Source organism: Phocoena phocoena, chromosome 8 (assembly GCF_963924675.1).
Source record: "Phocoena phocoena chromosome 8, mPhoPho1.1, whole genome shotgun sequence".
Lineage (NCBI taxonomy): Eukaryota > Metazoa > Chordata > Mammalia > Artiodactyla > Phocoenidae > Phocoena > Phocoena phocoena.
Genome location: NC_089226.1, coordinates 14,548,213 through 14,570,226, shown reverse-complemented (window position 1 = coordinate 14,570,226; position 22,014 = coordinate 14,548,213). Strand labels below are relative to the sequence as shown.

The 22,014-nt window shown below is 41.4% G+C and overlaps 1 protein-coding gene across 2 annotated transcripts; it reads right to left on the bottom strand.

The window, feature by feature from the left end:
- Positions 1-1,095: 1,095 nt before the first annotated feature.
- IFT46 (intraflagellar transport 46) lies at positions 1,096-17,384 on the bottom strand. 2 transcript variants are annotated; one of them, XM_065882012.1, is made up of 12 exons: positions 17,182-17,384; positions 16,350-16,446; positions 12,792-12,871; positions 10,181-10,314; positions 8,427-8,501; positions 8,178-8,271; positions 7,600-7,728; positions 5,793-5,914; positions 5,362-5,428; positions 2,357-2,417; positions 1,986-2,071; positions 1,096-1,589 (listed from the first exon to the last, which is right to left on the bottom strand). In XM_065882012.1, the coding sequence occupies exons 3-12, from the start codon at positions 12,834-12,836 to the stop codon at positions 1,494-1,496; spliced, it is 909 nt and encodes a 302-aa protein (XP_065738084.1). In that variant the 5' UTR covers positions 12,837-12,871; positions 16,350-16,446; positions 17,182-17,384; the 3' UTR covers positions 1,096-1,493. The 2 variants fall into 2 exon arrangements, with proteins under 2 accessions (XP_065738084.1, XP_065738083.1); XM_065882011.1 differs by lacking the exons at positions 16,350-16,446; positions 17,182-17,384 and adding an exon at positions 11,031-11,152 and having other exon boundaries at positions 1,494-1,589; positions 10,181-10,366; positions 12,792-12,836.
- Positions 17,385-22,014: the final 4,630 nt, after the last annotated feature.

The following is a 22,014-nucleotide window of genomic DNA, read 5'->3' as shown; positions in this document are numbered from 1 at the left end:
CTGAGAGCAGAGCACCTGGTCCCAATATGGTGTCAAAGTGAGGCCTGAGCTCAGATGTTCCTGCTCAAGTTCAAGCATGAGATGAACATCAGAGTTGGCTTAAGGGTCTGTAGGAAACGATGCCCTTCCTGTCTCGTGTTTCTCGGGTATGTATTAGGCTGTAGCATCTTACTGTAATTTTCCCCTCCGATCAGTTCTTGCCCCGTATATCAGTACTTGGCTCCATTACCCGCCCAGCTGCTCAAGCCAGAGAACCTGGGAGTCGCCCTTTCTTCTCTTCCCTCCCCCACATTCACTCTATCACTAAGTTCTGTTGGTTCCACCTCTCCTGGTTGCTTATCTGTTGTCTCGTACCCCACACCTTCCCTTCTATACTTTATGCTGCTCGATTTTCCAGATTCCCTTGCCAGCTGTTAATTTCTGCCAGTGGGAGGCACCAGCAAGCCAGGAGAGGGTGGGATAGAGGAGGCAGCAGCGCTTGCCCAGGGTGGCTGTAGTAGGGGTGAGGGTCTCGGACCTGCTCAGCCATCCCAGCCACTGTGGCAGCTCTTCTGTTTCCAGCAGTGGACACTCCCCTTTAGCCTCTTGTTCCTTCAGCACTCTCCATTCTCCCTTTTGTTTCTTCAGCCCTTCCAACACTTTTGTAACCAACTGCCCATACTTAAATTAACATCCTTTGTTAGAAATAACTAGTATGGTTTCTGACTGTAGCTTAGCTGATAAAACCTCCAAAATATTTCCTGAATCTGTCCATCTCTACCACTACCACCCAGTCCAGGACACCATCATCTCTCACCTGGGTGACCGCAATAGCTAGGCTCCCTAAGACCACAACCAGACAGGTCTGGAGCTAGACAGGCAGGTAGCCTGTAAGGCAGGTAGCACTACCTGGTGGGAGACCCCCAGAAAAAATAAGTTCTGGGAGAAAAAAGTTTCCCCTCTATCGCCAACCTTGGAGGACTGGGGTTTGATTTTATTTCACAAAGTTGATTTGCTTAAACTGCTGTTCACTTAATGCCTATTCCTAGGCCAAGTTCCTTATATCTGCCTATGCTCAGTCTGCCTTCTCTCTTTCATATTTCAAGGAGAGCAGGATAACCTGAAAGATAAGAGTATTTTATTTGTAAAATCTTTGCCAACTAACTTTAAGAATGAAAGAAAATAATTCTATTGCTATCTCAAAAGAACATCTTTTAAGCCTTCCTCCCAACCTGAGCATCCTGGGATCCCAGGAATTCCAGTGATTCTAACTCACATCCCCACAGTAGTGTAAATGCATAATTAATTTCCATGGGAAGGAACTCTGACACAGGCATTAGCCATTTAATGACCATGGGCAGTGCTTTCTGGCAGAGAGGGCAGTAAGACGTGCGCTGTCTCCGAATCAAGCTGTGAGGCAGGCAAGGCCGCCAAGTGGCTGACAGTGATCCCTCCTTCTCAGATGGGGCAGAGAAGCCAGCTCAGCCTTGAAACAGAGTGACATGGGAGGTGTCTCAGCTGAAGGTTAATGTCTCTGCATCTCCTGCTTGGGAGGTGGAGTTGGATGGAGGGGTGAATGCTTTCTTGCCTTCAGCTAGAGCTTTAAAATGCTGTGAGGAGAGAGAGGGAACATGAAGGATTGAGGACATACTAGTTACTACATTTTAGCAAGAACTAACCTTGCTTCCTGCTTCCATTCATTAGGCCACTTGGTTCTCCTGTAAAAATGAGTGTCCACTGTAGATCCTTACCTAGCCTTGTCTAAGGCCCACATTGCTTCTACTTCCCCTTCCTTTACAAGCCCCACCCCTGCCTGCTTTGCAGCTCCCTTCGTTATGGGGAAGGGTGATGGTAACTCCAGGCAGAGACATTCTCCACTGTCACAGGACAGAATCACAGCAGACCCAAAATAGTGGCGACAGCAGCAATCCTCACTACAGCTTAAGTCAGTGGCGACAGCAGCAGTCCTCACTACAGCTTAAGTCAATCTCCAATGCTGGTCTTACCTGTGAGTTCTTGAATTCCGAGTAGAGGGAAAAGAGCAGGTGGAGGGACTGAATCCGACTCTTGTAGATGGGGATGTCTAGGATGGCTGAAATCAAGAACTCCCGTGAGCAGAAATAAACAAAAATCCGGAAGCTATGGGGCATTTCCGTTTAGGATGGCCAGTCCCCTCCCAGACGGGATGTGTGACTATAACTCGGGGGGTTAAATACCCAGCAGGTAGTCACATAAACCCAAATACCACCCTCGCGTGCTGCCAAATAGCACAACGGGCTTAAAGTAAAGGCTGCAACTCAGAGTGAACCAGCCTTTTCAACAGCCCACAATGACTTTATCCAGAGATGGGGGTCAAGGAAGGGATGGAAGGGCTCACCACAGATCATGTCTATGTACTGTGCCAGGCTGCAGTCAGTCTCTGCTGTGGGCAGGCTCACCTAGGAGGGGCACGGGATGGACCCGAGTCAAAAGGCTGAAATTTCAGTGGTCCTAGCATCACTCACTCTCTCTGAAGCAAAAGAGCTCCGAGCATAAGGGGTGACATGGGCTGAATTGTGTTCCCCCAAAATTCATGTGTTTTAAGTCCTAACCTCTAAGTGCCTCAGATCATGTGCCTATATTTGCAGATATGGTCGTAAAAAAGAGAAGTTAAAATGAGGTCATTAGGGTGAATCCTAATCCAGTATGACTGGAATCCTTATAAGAAGAGGAAATTAGAACCGAGACACATACAGAGGGAAGACCATGTGAAGACACAGGGAGGAGACAGCCAAAGAGAAAGGGTCTAAAAGGAATCAACTCTGGTGACAATTTGATCTCCAACTTCTAGCTTCCAGAGTGTGAAAAAATAAATTTCTGTTGCTTAAGCCACCCAGTCTGTGGCACTTTGTTATGGCAGCCGTAGCAAATAATACAACGTGCCTTTTCTTTTCTCCCGATCAGTAAAATGGTTAAACTCATTAACCACCAAAGTAGCATATGATATAACAGGACCAAAATATTCTATAAATAAAGTAAAATATACTGCCATGCAGTCTTCCTGTGTGTATTTGTGAAGAAGAAACTGGACCCAAGTTATGGCCAAGTATTTATAGTTACTTGGTGTTAGAAGGCCTAACGGTCCTTGGACACCACAGGAACAGAAAAAAATGACATGACATCTCAGCAGGCTCCAGATCTAAACTAATATTGTAAGTTTAAAAACCATTGGCTTCTTAAAAATTTTTTGTTCTCTTTTTACAAAAATCAGAGTAGATGGTTCTGCAATTTCCTTTTTCCATGTAACAACATGTCATTGGTATTTCTCTGTATCAGAGCAAAATAAGGCCAAACAATACTCCATTGTGTATTTCACTGAATGGATGTACTACAATCTATCTATTCAATTCCCTAATCAAACAGTTTTCTTCAGCTATAGCTTTAAAATGCTGTGAGAAAAGAGATTGTTTTCAAATTTTTTGCTTTTATAACAATTTCTCAATAAACATGTACCGAAAACTCTGTCTTCCTGGAGCTTATATTTTAGTAGGGAGAAACAAAAGACAAAATTAGTAAGGTATACAATATGTTAGAAGGTAAGTAGCATGGAGAAAAAGCAGGGAAAGAGCTTGGGGAATGTGGTGAAGCAATTTTAAGCAACATGGCCAGGAAGGACCTGTTATCATCTTTGCTCAGTTTTCTTTTCTTGATATGTAAGAGCTTTTTGCTTGGACAGTAATATCACATATATATGTAAGTAACTTTTTTTCTTCTTGGCCGCACCATGTGGCATGCGGGATCTTAGTTCCACGATCAGGGCTCGAACCCGTGTCCCCTGCATTGAGAGCGTGGAGTCTTAACCATTGGACCGCCAGGCAAGTCCTGTATAGTTTTATTTTTAACTGTTTAATTCATTTGGAATTCCTATATGCATATGGTTGAGGTTTAAATCTATTTAATTTTTCTCAAATGGCTGGTCAATCATCTCATCACAACCCATCCTATCTCTAATCATTTAATTCCCAACTAGTTTTTTTTTTTTTTTTTTCTTTTGGCCACGCAGCACCTGGGATATTAGTTCCCGGACCAGGGATCGAAGCCACGCCCCCTGCATTGGAAGTGCGGAATCTTCCAATCATTTAAAGTCCCTCTAATCATTTAAAATAACCATCTTTCCTATACAACAAATTTCTGCATTTACATGGGTTTGTTTCTGGATTGTTATGTGCTGCTGATCTATTTCTGTTCCTAACCAGTACATTATTGTTTTATTTACTACAGCTTTATAATGTGTTTCTAATGTCTGACAGGGCAAATCCTCATTTTTTCCCTAAAATTTTCATGATTAGTCTTAAAAATTGATTCTCTCAGATAAACTTTGTTACCGAATTTTCAGTTTCTAAAACAATGCAGTTAAAATCCTAATTGAAACGGCCTTCCATTTCCACGGTGAACTGGGGAGGACTGACAGTGCTGAGCGATTGACCCCTCCCTTCCAGGAACATGGCTTGACTCCTCATCCACTCAGAGCTTGTGTCTACCCTTCACTAAAGTTTTATAATTGGTTTTCAAAAAAGTCTTGACAATTTCTTATTAAATATATTCCTGGGCACTTTTTTAAAATTTAGGATCATTATGAATAGGACTTCAGCTTCTTAGAATAGCATATATACCTCTGTGGAAAAGGTGGAGTCTAAAGTGATAATACAAAATGTACATCAAAAGGTATGTACTCATAGTAGTAGGACAATAATATTACAGAGTAATTTGTAATATCCCCAAACTGGAAACTACCCAAATGGCTATCATAGAATGGATATATTCAAACAATGGAATACCATACAGTTGTGAGAACAAATATATAACCATGATATATGAACAATATGGATGACTCTCCATATGGATGAACAATATAGATGAGCAAATAAGACACAAAGGAACATGATTATATTTAGATAAAATACAAAACTGACAAACCTAGGGAGTTCCCTGGTGGCCTAGTGGTTAGGATTCCGGGCTTTCACTGATTCCAGGTTCAATATCTGGTCGGGGAACTGAGATCCCGCAAGCCATGTGGCATGGCCAAAAAACAAACAAACAAACAAAACAAAAAACCAGGCAGACCTAATCTGTGCTATTAGAAGTCAGGAAAATAGTCCCGTTGGGAGGTGGAAGCCTGAGGGGCTTCCAGGATGCCAGAGATGTTCTGTTTTTTTGATCTGATGTGTTGGTTACACAAAGGTGTTCAGTTGGTGAAAGTTAACCAACACTTATATGTATGTTTCTGATTTTGTATTATATTTCAATTTAAAAGTTAATGATAATAGTAATACAAGAAGAGAGAAAACACTGGGCCCTAGAATGAATGCCACACTTTCTGAGCTCCTGCTACCTTCCACTCACCTTTCCCAAAAGCTCTTCAAACTCTGGAGACCATTCCTGCATCAGCATGTCAATATCGGGCATAGGCCTACAAGTACAGAGGTAAACGTGAATAGAGGACATGGGCAGGTATCAGCAGTCTCTGCATCAGGATATTCTAGACTGAAGGGAGATTCTCAGTCTGGCACATTAGGATTTCAGGAGAACATAGACTGGGTGGGCCAAACTTACCCAGCACCTGGGGTTTGGAGAAGCTGGCTAAGTAATAATACCAGATAAATCATAATCTTCATGTCTGTACTCTTAGCCAGTAGCAGCCAGGATCCATAGATCCTCAGGTTGATATATCTCAAATATGTCCCAGCCTTGGGACCCCCTTCTCAGAAGCAATGGCTTCCCAGGTGGTGAAAGTTACCATGGGTTACTACAGTGAAGAATGTACTATTTCTTACCTGGTGTAGTGCACAGTCGCAGGGGGCTTGGAGCGGTGTAATTCAGAGATGCTCTCAATCCATGTGTCAATGGCTTTGGGATTCTTTTCTGCATCTTCCAGGCTCTTTACTTTCATATGTTGCTAGAAAAATAAGGGGAAAGCCTGGCTGATGGCACTGAAGGATATTCTTTTTTTGTTTTTCTAGAATTTTTAAAAAAATAAATTTATTTATTTATTTTTGGCTGTGTTGGGTCTTTGTTGCTGTGCGTGGGCTTTCTCTAGTTGCGGCAAGTGGAGGCTACTCTTTTGTTGCGGTGCACAGGTTTCTCATTGCGTTGGCTTCTCTTGTTGCAGAGCATGGGCTCTAGGCACGCGGGCTTTAGCAGTTGTGGCACACGGGCTCAGCAGTTGTGGCTCACATGTTCTAGAGGACAGGCTCAGTAGTTGTGGCACACGGGCTTAGTTGCTCCGCGGCATCTGGGATCTTCCCGGACCGGGGCTTGAGCCCGTGTCCCCTGCATTGGCAGGTGGATTCTTAACCACTGCACCACCAGGGAAGCCCCTGAAGGATGTTTTTTCTGTTGTTGTTGTTGTTGTTGTTGTTGTTTTTGCAGTACGCGGGCCCCTCACTATTGTGGCCTCTCCCGTTGCGAAGCACAGGCTCCGGATGTGCAGGCTCTGAACGCGCAGGCTCAGCGGCCATGGCTCACGGGCCCAGCCGCTCCGTGGCATGTGGGATCTTCCCGGACCGGGGCACAAACCCGTGTCCCCTACATCGGCAGGCGGACTCTCAACCACTGCGCCCCCAGGGAAGTCCTGAAGGATGTTTCTACTCTTGTTTTTACAGAGTGCCTCATCATATGCTGCTATTTCGTATTCAAGGTAACTGCTGAAAAGTGAAGCCTGCCAGGAGCCAAATGAAGATTATAGGAAACCCTGATAAAATCTTCTGGAGCCAGGGGAAGGGGGCAGGTCAATAGGACAGGAATGACCACAATAAGATACCATTTCACACCTACTAGGATGGCTAGAATAAAAAAGACAGACAATACCAAGTGTTGGTGAGGATGTGGAAAAATTGGAACTCTAATTCATTACTGGTGGGATTGTAAAATGATTCAGCCACTCTGGAAAACAGTTTGGCACTTCCTCAAAATATTAAACAGTTTCCATATGGCTCAGCAATCCTACTCCTACCTATATACGCAAGACAACAATATATGTGCATGCAACAACTTGTATACATTCATAGATGCAGAATTAATAGACATGGAAACAACTGGTAAATGGATAGACAAAATATGGTATGTCCACACAATGGAATATTATTCAACCATAAAAAAGGAATGAAGTAGTGACCAGGGTTTAAGAGCAGGGGGAATGAGGAGAGGAGTGACTACTAATGGGTATGGGGTTTCTCTTTGTTTTGTTTAGGTTTTTGGCCCCACCTCACAGCTTGTGGGATCTTAGTTCCCCCATCAGGGATTGAACCCGGGCTCACCACTGTGAAAGTGCTGAGTCCTAACCACTGGACCACCAGGGAATTCCCAAGGGGGTTCTTTTTGGAATAATGAAAATGTTCTTAAATAGTAGTGATGGTTGTACAGCTCTGTGAATATACTAAAAGTCACTGAATTGTACAATTTAAAAGGGTGAATTTCATGGTAGGTAAATTATATCTTAATACAATTGTTACTGAAAAAAACAGGGCTGGTTGAAACCATAGCCATCCCTTTTAATAGGCAGTAAGTCAACTGTTCAAATACTAGCAAGGCTTCTACTCTCGGCCCCCTGGAGCTGGGGCCTGTGCTAGGCTAGTATCTTACTGTGACATTGTGCTGTTTGGAATTCTCTGTTAACCAAAGTGAGAGCACTGTAGGGTCCGACTGCTTTGTAGAAGGCTCATCCAATACCAGTAGGCCAAGGCTGTCAGGCTTTCCATCAGGACGTGGAACCTGGTTAGGAGAAAGGTAAGAAAGCAGAGAAAAAAAACATGGGAGGGATCTAAAAAGGTATACTTGCTTCCAATAAGCTGAAGAGGAAGAACTCTTCTGGTTCATCGTTATTTCTAGTATTAAAAAGCATGCCTGTATATCATGCTGTACTAAAGTACTACCTAGAAAAAAAAATACATGATCTATAGGACCTTAGATATAAAGCTGAAGTCATGGATAACCCCAGGAGGCAGATATATGACAAATTTTAACACCTAGTGAGATAATCAATTATTACCTAATAGCAATAAGTATAATTTGGAGTTGAGAGCAAGTTAAGAACTCCAGTGAAATGAAGAATATATATTAAGGTAGCTATTGGTAGTCAGGGAAATTAGTGGAACTGTTAGAGTGATAGAGGGGTCAGAAGAAACACCTAAGGAGTCAGTTTTAGGATGTTCTGACTGTACCTTTAAGAATGCATCAATATCCCCGACAGCTGGGATAAAATCAGGAATGAAAGGTTTCAGTTTGTGGTCCAGGTCAATCAACTGAGGTGTATACCTAGGAGATATTGCCACGGGAAGGTGGAAACTGTCAGAGAAACTTACTTTATTATTCAGGCTGAAAAAACCTAAGGGGAATGGCCATGTTTCAGACTAGAGGAAGGAAAGGGCAAGGCAGGGCTGGGGATTATGGTGGGAGGGCCTGGTACTCACCTACTGATGTACTGGAAGAGTTCCTTAATCTCAGCAGAAACTGGCAAATGCTCATAATCTGCAGGATCATAGGCACTGGGGAAAGGAAAATGTGGTTCAAGGTAGCCAGAGAAGAGCAGGGGTTGCTGAGCCCTGGTTCAGCCCGGGTGTCACTCTGGCCACAGGGCATATGACTCTGGACCTAGTTTCTGCTCCACCCACATCTGCCTTTTCTGAGCAGCTTGCAAGGTAACTTTAAAAGTGATTATAATTAGCTCTCAGCTATCTCTGACAATGAAGAACAGAGCTACAGAAAATCCAAAACATAATTTTAAAAAATTTTAGAATGTAGCAGAAATTGTTTTCCCTTTTTTTTTTGAATGAAGGGGATGAAGAGAAAAGATGGAATGAGATCTTAATTTCTGACATGAAAATGGTTTACCCCAAGAAAAAAAGGAATTTTTACAAAGATGTTTTTCAGTGTTATTTATAAAAGTAAAAAATTAGAAACAAAATGTCCAACACTTGAGAGATGGTTAGATATGTCAAGATGAATACCGCAGTTATTAAAAATATTTGTATTAATACATGAAATGTATACAGTAAAAAAGAAGTAGAGTACATATCAATGACTATAATTAAGTAAAATGTAATGAATTGACAAAGTATATAAGTGACTAGGAAAGTTACTTAAAGTTCTTCTGGGAAGAGTTGCTTAACAAAAAAACTAAATAGTTTATATTTCCCCAGATTATAATTTATGGAAGCAGAATCATGAAGTAAACTGGGAAGCATGAAAAGTCAGTCTGGTATTAAACATTTGCCTAATTTACTTAGTGTCTACCTTCAGGTGGATAATTCAAAGGTAACTTTTTATTTTTATTAAACTACTTCATTGAATAAAGTATGCATGCACACGACAGGAAATAAAAGGCACAAAATGTATTCAGTGGAAAGTTATGTCCCCTTCCACCCCTGTTCCTTTGCCACCAAGTTCCCCTCCCAAGAGTAATCAGTGTTATTAGTTCCTAGGGCAGCTTAGAGATGGCTTATGTAACATCTGTTTTATACACATGGTAGCACAGCATAAAGACTTCTATACCTTTTCAAAACGTAACAGTGTCCCTTGGAGATTGTTCTTTACAGTGCATAGAGTGCTGCCTCACACTTTTTAACGCTAGAAAGAATTCTACTGATTGGCTACACCAGTTAATTGTATTTTAAATGAATGGGCTTTAGAATCTACTTTGATTAAAACCTACAGGGGTGGGTCATGGTTAATCTAGCACCAGAGCTGGAATATGGTGAGGAGAATTTTTACTGAAGCACCATGCAGGAACATTTTGCCTCAATACAGGGTTCCGGATGCACCTATTCTCTACCCGTCCTAAAAGGGTCTGAGCCTAAAATAGAAATGTTCCTGTGCATGCATGTTTTCCTTGCTAGATAGAAATGCTTTGGTATGTGTATAAATTTATCTTCTCTTCCCTAGAATGTGAACTCCTTGAAGTCAGAGACCATCAGTTAAGCTGACTCAGCAAATCCTCATGAAATCCCTGAGCCCACAAGTGTTTCCAATAGTGCAAGTGACATCACAGGATGCGGGCAGTAGAGCCGAAAAAGAAGGAAAACTCATTACACTGGGTTTCTGAGCATCTGATAATCCTAAATAGAGGAGATCAAAAGAGCTGCTGGAATTTCACTTCTCACTGACGTCCTCCTGTCCAGTGTTTTGAAGGAGGCATTTTCCTCCTTGGCAAGGGAGCTTTTCTCACCCTTCCAGAGGGGCCCCGTGCTCTTCATCATCATCGTCGTCATCAGAATCAGTTTCAGATGAGTCATCATCGTCGTCGTCATCGTTTTCACTAAAGCCCCGCTGAGGAGTGGGCTGCGAGGTCTTCTTTTTCTCCTGAGATAGGGCAGGAGATAGAAAGGTCCAGGTAAGGAGAAATTTAGTATACCTTTACCCAGTTCTCTCCTAGTACTCTAACCAGAACCCTCCCGCCTGACACCAATTCACTGGAAAGAGAAGGAAGCACTCCCAAGAAGGGCCTCGAGAACCTTCTTCTGCTCCTCCTTAGCTACTGAGTCCCCACTTTCTATAACCATGGTCTCTTCCTCTGCTCGAGGCTTGGGTATAAATTTTATCCAATACATATCTCTCTTACCTATTACTTAGGAGATTCTGAGAACTCTGCATAAACTTTACCCAGTCAGCTTCAACTCTAAAACTGAGGGACTTCTGAAGAAGAAAGCAACTCTAAATATAATAGTTATTTTGGGAAGAAATGGGGGAAGATGAAGTAGGGAAGACACACTTTAGGGAATCTTAATACTCACAGAGATCACAGGGAGGAAATCTAGTATTTAATTTGCAAGACTGCCCAGGGTAAGCTGCTTGTAACTATCAAAAGAAGAAAGTTCATAATCAACCCCGGGCCTGGATTCTGACCAGCAGTTCCGGAGACTGTGTGTTTTCCCTTTCCATTCAATGGGTATCTGACCTATGCATGGTTCCCCTCCCTTCCCCCGTAAGTTAAATGCAATGACTGTACATTATATCTCAAGATAAGAGACTCTTCTGTCCTTGGCATTACGACCTACCTTTCTGGGTTCTAGATGCACCACCCCACCCTCAAGCTGACGAGAAGGGGTAAGGTGGTGCTTGGGCTTGCCGGGGCAGCCGGGACAGGGTCCATGTCTTTGACTTTAGGGCCTGGAGCCTGTGGCATGCCCTCACTTAGGACCTAAAGGGTGGCCAATTGGCCCCCTTTAAAAATAGGTTTTTCAAGCTTGGTTTCCATATGCCATATGGCTTACACTGAGGTTAAGAGATGATTGGTTCTAGTTTTTTAAATTATTTAATGTTTCTTTTACATTAAAGCAGCTACTGACATATAAAACTGTGACACATTACAGGACATCAAAAACTTCTTTGGGTTACATTCTCCTCTAAGCCTAACACAGATTTATTACACATAGATAAAAATATATTTTAACTAATCTGTAACATGTGAGACTGATGACACAGTTGCAGAATATGCCTTATTGGTATACAATTGGTAAGAATCTCCCACAGTGTTCTTTCCTAATTCAAAATCTGCCCAAATTATTCTTGGTCACATGGGAAGCAGTCTGGCAAGGAGAGATTTTTAAGAATATCGTCAGCTCAAAGATTATTCAAAAGTGGATCCTATCTACTGATTCTGGGTGCATATTAAATTGGAAAGAAAATGAGCCTTGAATATTGACTACATCATGATGAAAACTAGAAAAATTTAGGGCGAATATACAAAATTAGGAGGTCAATTTAGGAAAATTGTTCACTTTTCTTTTGTCTGCTTCTTCAAAGTAGTGCTTTGCAAAATCTCTGACCTATGGGAGAAGACTTTATATACCACAGACAAGATGCCAAAAAATGACTTTGTAGGTAAGATGTCAAACAGCACACTAGTCACAAAGTGGGGCTATCTTAAAACATGACCTTTAAGACTTTCTATGAAATCCGTCTCTGTTGCTACAGCTTTCTGCATTACTTCAAATATTCTCCTTCACCTGAGTTTTCAAAACGCCTGTTCTTGGAGGACGATTAAAACATAACCATTGGACCATGTGCTAAGCCTAAACACGGGCTGTTAGACAGTACACGTGTGCAAATTGAAGGCGTCTTCTCATCCCACTTCCAGAAACGGTGATTCTCTTGGTTCACAGAATAACAGCAAAGTGACATCTGGGCCTTAAGACTTCAAAACTAAAGTCTCTTTCACAAAATACTAGAAGTATCACAACTGTTGACAGTGAACCAATGCCAGATGAATCATTCCAAACTTTCTTTATCATAAGAATGACTTGGAGTGCTTGCTCAAAATATACATTTGCAGGCTTTTACCTTCAGGATTCTGATTAGGCAGTTCTGGGTGGGGACTGGAAATGTTTTTCTAAATTTTTTTTTTAATTATTTATTTATTTATTGGCCGTGCCACGTGGCATGTGAGATCTTAGTTCCCCGACCAGGGGATCGAACCCGTGCCCCCTGCAGTGGAAGCACAGAGTTCTAACCACTGGACCACCAGGGAATTCCTATCTGTTTTTTTTTTTAAATAAGTACCCCAGTTGATTATTATGACTAGAAAAGTTTGTGAAACACGGGCCTGTGTTATATGAAATTTCTCACCAAAACATCAGCTATAACAGTAAGCTTTATTCCAGAAGGAGAGTCAAAATCTTAATGCTCTTGGCTCGTGACTGTCCTCCACGAGCTCAAAGGAACCCAATCACTGGAGGTGAGTATTTAAGAAATGTTTGCTACTGAACTAGTGTCATTTCAAACTAACTACTAAAAATTCAAAGCAGAAATTTCACAAGAAGCTGTGGGTTATACTGCACCTTGTTATTTTCCTCTTCGTACTCATCACTGCTGTTGTCAGCCATAGTCTTGTTAGGAAGATGGGCGGAACGACGAAGTCCTTGGAAGAAAAGTTTTCCCTTTAGGTTATTGTTTTTTGGGGTTTTTAAAAAATATTTATTTGGTTGCGCTGTGTCTTAGTTGTGGCAGGTGGGCTCCTTAGTTGTGGCATGCAAACTCTTAGTGGCGACATGCATGTGGGATCTAGTTCCCTGACCAGGGATCGAACCCAGGCCCCCTGCATTGGGAGCGTGGAGTCTTAACCACTCTGCCACCAGGGAAGTCCCTAGGTTATCGTTAAAATGATTTTCAAAGACAGATATTTTTCATTTATAATATTTTATGCTCTAACCATTTTATGAAACAGGGTTTATAAGAATATCTAGCTGAAAGACAGGAAACTGAATTCTAGTCATGGCTCTGTCAATTCAATTTGAGATATACTTACTAAGTATTAGTATGCTTAAGGCATTAGGTTAGACATTATACTAACTGATTATCTGCCATTACATAAATAGCATAAAATCTGCCCTTAGTTTACATATTGGTGAAATGAGGTTAGTAATTAGTTAGTAATTAGTAAAGCAAAAGGAGTGCTGGATTTATAGTCAGAAGACTGGGTTTATAGGACAACTCTATCAGGTGGACAAAATGACTTAACCTCCCTGAGTCTCAGTATTCCCACTTCTAAATGGGGTCAGTAATATTTCTCAGTCAGGATTGTTGTAAGGATCAATTGAAAACAATTTTATGTGGAAGGAAATGACCTACTTCCTGGCAAATAGTAGTCACAAATATGAATCTGAATCACTGTCTATAAGATAAAAGCAATAAAATATTCTGAACAATTAAAAGCATAACCAGATGTAAGATATTATTAACTGGCATGAAAACATGTTCAATGATTTCTAAGTCAAATGAATGCCCACTAAACACCATTTTTCTGCCTTTTAAATTGCCTAAACTGAAAACAAATTATAATGTCCACAGCTGGCAAGATTATAAATGTGCTCAAGTCAAAAACCTGGGTGTCAGGGGACTCCCCTGGTGGTCCAGTGGGGAAGACTCCGAGCTCCCAGTACACAGGGTCCAAGTTCAACGCCCGGTCAGGGAACTAGATCCCGCATGCTGCAACTAAGAAGCCTGCGTGCAGCAGCTAAAAGTTCACATGCTGCAACTAAGACCCAGCACAGCCAAAACAAATAAATAACTAAATATTAAAAAACAAAAACAAAAAACCTGGGTGTCAGATAACTAACAAGGACCTACTATATAGCACGGGGAACTATACTCAGTATTTTCTAATAACCTATAAGGGAAAAGAATCTGAAAAAGAATATATGAATAAATATAACTGAATTACTGTGCAATACATCTGAAAGTAACACAACATTGTAAATCAGCTATACTTCAATAAATAAATATGCATGACAGGCATTAAAAAATTAAAAATTTAAAACAAAAAAATAAGTAGGTCAATGACCTGGTTAAAAAAAAAAAAAAACACCTGAGCGTCTAGGTATACATACACCAAAAGACTGCAAGCAGGGACTCAAACACATACTTGTACACCAATGTTCATAGCAGCATATTCACAACTGCCAGAAGGTGGAAACCACCCAAGTGTCCATCGACAGACAAATGGATAAACAAAATGTGGTTATACAAACAATGGAATATTATTCAGCCATAAAAAGGAAGGAAATTCTAACACATGCTACAGCATGAATGAACCTTGAAAACATTAAGCTATGTGAAATAAGCCAGACAGGAAAGGACAAACACTGTATGATCCTGCTTATGCAGTACCTACAATAGGTAAATTCATAGAGGCAAGGTAGAATAGAGGTTACCAGCAGCTGGGGGGCGGGGGGGGGAGGGGAGGGGAATGGAGAGTTATTGTTTAATAATAACTGTTCAGGATGATGAAAAAGTTCTGGAAATAGTAGAGATACTTACGCAACAACACGAATGTACTTAATGCTACTGAATTGTCACACTTCGACATGGTTAAAATGGTAAATTTTATATTAGGCAAGTTTACCACAATAAACAAACAACCCTGGATGTCATCCTTGATTCCTAACTCAAGAGCTAAATCCAATCCATCAGCAAGTCTTAGTGATTCTACTACAACAATACCTCTAGCGTTTGCCAATTCTCTCTCTATTCTCAACTTCCTCCCCACAACCAAGCCACTGTCACACCTCAACTCAGCCATGGCGACAGTCCTTCTAACTGGCTCCTTGCTTTCACCTTTGCACCCTTCAATCCATGCCATGCATAACAGCAGTATGGCCGCTAAAGCCCTGCTTGTTATACCTCCTGACTACCTCTGAGGTTACTCTCTCCTACCATATGCTGGTCTCTTTCAAGTCCTCAAAGTAACCCAAGTTCTTTCTGGCCTCAGGTCCTTTTCACATTTCACTAGCGGCTCCCTCTTCCTGGCCTACTTTTCCTCTGTGTCTAAATCCTTCTCACCTTTCAGTTTCAACCATCACCTCCTTAGGTCTTCCCTGACCCCTCCATCAAAAGTAGATCCCACTCCTCACCAGTATTCTCCATAACATCAAACTCTGCTTCCATCAATGCACTTACCACATTTGTAATTGTGTTTCTTTATTCATTTGGCATCTGTCTCCCATAATTACAGGCATCAGGATGGCAGGGTCAATGTCTCTTTTAATACTGTATACCTGGGAATTCCCTGGCGGTCCAGTGGTTAGGACTCTGAACTCTCCCTGCCGAAGACCTGGGTTCAATCCCTGGTCGGGAAACTCAAATCCCACAAGCCACGCGGTATGGCCAAAACAAAGAAACAAACAAAAAACTGTATACGTAGTGCCAAGCATAAGGCTGACAGATAATAGGCATTCAAAAAATGTTTGTTGAACAAATGATGGTGTCAAGTCCTCTGAAAATATTCTGTTGAGGTTTCAATCGGAATTGCAGGTTAAGGATAGGTAACTGAAGCATCTTCAGAACTGAGCAAAAGAGTTTTGATAAATTAAACAAACAAACATGAATCCCCGGCAGACTGTGGGCAGAACAGTATCATGAAGTAAATGGTGATGGGGAACAGTGGTTAGGTTGATGGAATATCCTGCAATCTGGGTGGCTGTGTTTTCTCCCCCCTTAACTATTTGGAAAACAGGAGCAATGGCAAGTAACTTGACTCTGAAAGCCAACATCTGCTAATAGAAAATAGAAAATTCTTGGGGACAATCAGGAATCCATCCGGCAACCCTCAAGGCGGTACCTACCAGGGTCAAACGTATTCTCCATGTGGTAATAGACAATTGTTTTGTTCCTGTTTCTAAGAAAGTACGGCTAAGTTCTAAGCTACATGTCATTCTAAGCTACATGTCATTCATGTGAGATCAACAGTTTTGATCCTCATGGTTTATTTGGAGTTTTGTTTTTTTTTTTTTTTTTTTTTACAAGTTTTGGTTTGTTTTTAGTAACCGCTGACTTACAATTGCAAAACAAACAAAACAAAAAACAACCATTTCTTTCTTTCCTCTTCATGCCTCTCTTACCTTTGTGTCTTGTGGTTGGAGCATAAATACTCGCAACCTCTTCAGGGTCGTTAATCTCTAGACGCTCATCATATGTCTGGTTTTCAACGGTCTTGGTCTAAGCAAAAGGAAATATGATTACAGAGCGCCTATCATGGGACATTAAGCACTCTGTGGGGAGGTGGATTCCAAACCAGCATTGGTTCCTCTTCCTTACCCAAGACACCAGTTTTACCTGAAACCTTCACCATACCCCCCCATTCAAACTTTCCTTAAGGCTTCTTGGCCCCAGGTCAAGCAGTTAAGTCATTCTGTTGCAGCCCTTATTTAGGAACTGCTGGCAGGCTGGCTGAGGAACGAGGGAATCGTGGAGAGAAACGACAGCCAACTTCTGAAGCAGCTCCCCAAAGCTGTAAGATACCCGCGCAAGGGCAAAACAGTTGTCTGTGGATAATGGCTGTCTCCTCCGGTTCGATCAGTTTCGCAAGGCGGCCGGAGCTTCTCTGGGGAGGCTGTAGAGGCTCTAGAAAGAGTTCTGTCTCTGGGGTTACCTGGGAAGGAGGGGCGTTCCCCGAAGACAGGGTAAACTCCAGCCTCTTGGTCCCACCCAATAATCCCGAAAGCATCACCCCACCACACCACCCCCGTCTTGTATATCGGATCCCACTTAAGTTTCTTGGGGAGTAAAGGAAGCAGGATGGTTGGTGATGGCGTGAAGGAAGGAGGGAAAGAACAGTTGTCAAGAAGATGGGAAGAGGTGGAGGGGAGAAGGGGAGAGGGAAGGGGAGTCCTTTCTATTCCTCTACGGTGGGAGAAAGAGAGATCTCTTTCTGCTAGGGTGAGTACGAATTACCTGTAGCCCCTCTGAATCCGTCTCCTCTATGTGGAAAGAACCCCAGCCTAGGGCTGGGGTCTCACTCCAATCTCAGGCCAGGCCACTTCTACTTGGAAGAAGGCCAAGCACTTCTACTCGGAGCAACCGGCCTGTTGTCAGTCGCTAAGCAAAAAAAAAAAAAAAAGAGAGAGAAAGAAAAAATCGCGATACTTTCTTTCACTCTCGTGAGACCTTCTCCACTCGCGCGTTACGTCTCTTCCAGCATTGAAGGATCCTGGGAGGATCTAGAGGGGCTCGGATCCTGTTTGTCTAGGGTTTCAATAAATTTGTCTGTGGCGGCATCTAGCGGCCGGGGGCGGCAAAGCTGACGGATGAATTTCGGTTCGCATAGAGTTAGCCTTCCAATCCGGAAATACGGTGTGCCTGTCTCCCCCAGGACAAGGAGCACTGGGTATGCAATTCCTACTAAGTCAGTCCAATCAGACTTTAGGCAAACTCGGAAGTTTAGCTAAATTCCCAGGACACTTTGTACGACCTTTTATAGTATTTATATTACATTATAGTCCTTCCCCTGCACTGTGTCTCATTGCATGGGACATAACTTATAGTACTATCAAATTATTCATTATCTGAGATTCAGGTTTAACCCATTCTCCTGCATTTTTTAAAAACATCTTTATTGGAGTATAGCTGCTTTACAATGGTGTGTTAATTTCTGCTTTATAACAAAGTGAATCAGCTATACATATATCCCCCATATCTCCTCACTCTTGAGTCTCCCTCCCACCCTCCCTATCCCGCCCCTCTAGGTGGTCACAAAGCACCGAGCTGATCTCCCTGTGCTATGTGGCTGCTTCCTTCTCCTGCGTTTTTTTTTTTTTTTTTTTTCTTTTGCGGTACGCGGGCCCCTCACCACTGTGGCCTCTACCATTGCAGAGCACAGGCTCCGGACGCCCAGGCTCAGCGGCCATGGCTCCGGGCCCAGCCGCTCTGTGGCATGTGGGATCTTCCCGGACCGGGGCACGAACCCGTGTCCCCTGCATCGGCAGGCGGACTCTCAACCACTGCGCCACCGGGGAAGCCCTCTCCTGCGTTTTTATTTGCTAAAGAAGACTGTGGGCTTCTTTAGGACAGGGTCTGTGTCTAATTAGTTTTATAAGCTTTTCACAGATCAGTGCATTGCATAAATCAGGCACTTTCAAAATGCTCATTGTGTGGAGGAATGAAGGAATGAATGAATGAAGATATAAGGAACAAATATTTCAAAACTACAGACATACTTAATTTGGGGAGTCAGAGGGAGAGAAACAAAGAAAAGAATTTTGGAAATCTGATCATGAAAACCTGCCAGAGGTAAGTGAAAATTGGCTTTAAAAAAGGAAATAAGAGACACCTCTTCTGAGACACTTCTGGTTAAAAGGGAAATGCAAAACGTTAAGAAAGGTTTTGTCATGTTATTGCTAACAATAATGGATATGTGTTGTGAGCATTTAGTATGTAGGAGCACTTAGAGTAGATAATCTTATTTATTAATATGTAATCTAACTTCGTAACTTTATGAGATAGATGTTACTGCCAATATACAGATTAGGTAATTGAGGTTTAGGAGAGTTAAAGTAACTTGCCTAAAGTCACCCAGGCAGTAAGTGCAGAAAATGGGAGTCACACACAGGTCAGTCTAATTCCCAAGTTTCTGCTTTTAACCACTGTGACATACTGCCTCTAAGGCACTCCTCACGAAGCATGCTTGCAGAGGTGCTTTTCTTCTGCAGTTTAATTCAGCTAATTTCATATTTCCAAAGAATCAGTATCAGTTGGTCCTTGCTGAACTTTGGTGGTCCATATTGAAGGCCCCTGGAAGTTGCCATAATAAAGCAATAATTCCAGGCAGAATTTTTACTTTTTTAAATTAAGAATTTGTTCATTTTTTTAGACTCACAGACATAGAGAACAGACTTGTGGTTGCCAAGGGGGAGGAGGGTAGAGGAGGGATGGATTGGGAGTTTGGGATTAGCAGATGCAAACTATTATATATAGAATGAAGAAACAACAAGGTCCTACTTACAACACAGGGAATTATATTCAATATCTTGTAATAAACCACAATAGAAAAGAATATGAAAAAGAATATATATATATACACATATATATAACTGAATCACTTTGTTGTACACCAGAAACTAACACAACATTGTATGTCAACTATACTTCAATAAAATAAATTTTAAAAATAATTTGTTCGGGGGTTCCCTGGTGGCGCAGTGGTTGAGAGTCCGCCTGCCGATGCAGGGGACGCGGGTTCGTGCCCCAGTCCGGGAAGGTCCCACATGCCGCAGAGCGGCTGGGCCCGTGAGCCATGGCCGCTGAGCCTGGGCGTCCGGAGCCTGTGCTCCGCAATGGTAGAGGCCACAGTGGTGAGGGGCCCGCGTACCGCAAAAAAAAAAAAAAAAAAAATTTGTTCATCTTTTTTAAAAATGTGTGTTTTTAATAACAAAAATAAACAATACGGTTTGATATACATCCTTCCAGACATGTAAATTTTAAAAGTTTTTGATGGTGGGTTTAATTTTTTTCATCTGTTACTGTTTTGGGGACTTCATTTAATACCGGTTAAATCTTGATTCCTTTTATCTAAAGTGTATAGAGTTTTTAAGAAAATGATTCTCTGAATATGGTCTTCCTCATTATGTACTTTTGTGTTTATTCATATTTATGAAGGGATACTTTGGGGAAAATAACAATTCTAACTCAACCCTTTGCTTAAGTCCTTAATCTTTTTAAGCTACAAAGGTACTTAGTAGTTCTTATCTTCCTGCACAGTTTTTTAATGTTAAAAAGTTGGGTACATGTAAAGGAAAATATCCTATTACAATAGAAAAATCGAAAATTGCTGATTGGTAACCTTCCTATGCAAATTAAATTGTCCCAATTGGCATAAAAATCTCTGGGCATCTATCAGTATACAAATATCTAAGCTCTTTATGGGCCTTTGATTTATTAATATTATAATTTCTAATTTATACCCATTTTAAAGTTTTAAAGAAAAGATTTTTGGTCTTTGTTTCTTTTCTTTTTAAAATAGAAAAAAAAGTTTGCGAGCTTTGTAAAGATTCTACTAGAAAGCCACTGGAAATGGAATTGAAATGAGTAAGAGAGAGAATTCTATAATGCAGTGCTCAAGGGTACAGGTTGTGAAGTTGAGCAGCCTTTGTTTGAATCCTGGCTTTGCTACCTTCTAGCCCTGACACCTGTGGTAAAATGGTTTTCCTCTCTGTACCCTGGTTTCCCCACCTGCAAAAGGGAGGTATTAATGGTACTTAGAGAATTCTTGTGAGGATTAAGTAAAATAATCTGGGGAACTTCCCTGGTGGCGCAGTGGATAAGACTCTGTGCTCCCAATGCAGGGGGCCCGGCTTCGACCCCTGGTTAGGGAACTAGATCCCACATGCCTGCTGCAACTAAGACCCTGTGCAACCAAAAAAAAAAAAGTAAAATAATCTGTGTGAAGAATTTGAAGTAACACCTGGTACATTGTAAGTGTTCAATAAACATTAAGGAGTACACAGGAGATATAGAGAGGCAGTGTGACATGATGAGAAAAGCTGAGTTTGCATCTTGGCTTTACCACTTGCTGGCTGTATGAATTTGGGCAAATGCTTAACTTTTTTGATCCTCAGTGTCCTTATCTGAATTGCTGTGTATAAGGATTAGAGATAATACATGTAAAGTACCTGACATAAAATAAACACTAAATAAAAGATTGCTGTTTATCCATTATTGCAGCAATAATGGATAAACAGTTGAGCCACTAACATGGCATAAAATAATGTGGGGAAGAACTGCTGAATCACTTATAATCTGAAAAGTCTGACATTTGGCATGGAAGACTACCCATACAATCAGAAGACCAGATTTGAATCTTGTTTCCATTATAGAACTAGAAGTTTGGGTACATTTCTTAAACTTGTCATCATTTTCTTCATTTACAAAATGGACATAAGCACAGTAACTGCCCTGCTTCCTACACATTTTTTTGAAGAAAAGATATAATTTACCATAAAAAGCTACCCTTTTAAAGCGTACAATTCAGTGGTTTTTAGTATTTCACGAGGTTGTGTAACCACCACTTCTATCTAATTCCAGAACATTTTCATCACTCCAAAAACCAAAACTCATTCCTTATTTCTCCCCTCCCCCAGTCCCTTGCAGCCCTACTTCTTGTCTCAATGGATTTGTCTACTCCAGATGTTTCATATAAATGGAGTCATACAAAGTGTGGTCTTCTGTGACCAGCATTTTTCACTTAACGTAATATTTTCAAGGTTCATCCATGTTGTATCATATATCAATACTTTATTCCTTTTTGTGACTAATAGTTCGTTATGTAGATATACTACATTTTGTTATGGACACTTGGAATGTTTCCATTTTTTGGCCATTATGAATAATGCTTGTATGAACATTAGTGTACAAATCTCTGTGTGAATGTATGCTTTTAATTCTCTTGGGTATACACCTAGGAGTAGAATTGCTGGGTCACATGGTAACTCCATGTTTAACTTTTTGAGGAACTGCCAAACGGCTTCCCAAAGCAGCTGCACTAGTTCACGATCCCACCAACAGTGTATGAGGGTTCTAATTTCTCCACATTCTCACCAACACTTATTATTACAGCCATCCTAGTGGGTATGAAGCAGGGTTTTGATTTGCAGTTCCCTAAGGATTAAAGATGTTGATCATCTTTTTATGTGCTTATTATTCATTTGTATATCTTCTTTAGAGAAATGGCTATTTTGGCCATTTTAAAATTGGATCTTTTGTCTTTCCATTGTTGAATTTTAAGAGTTCTTT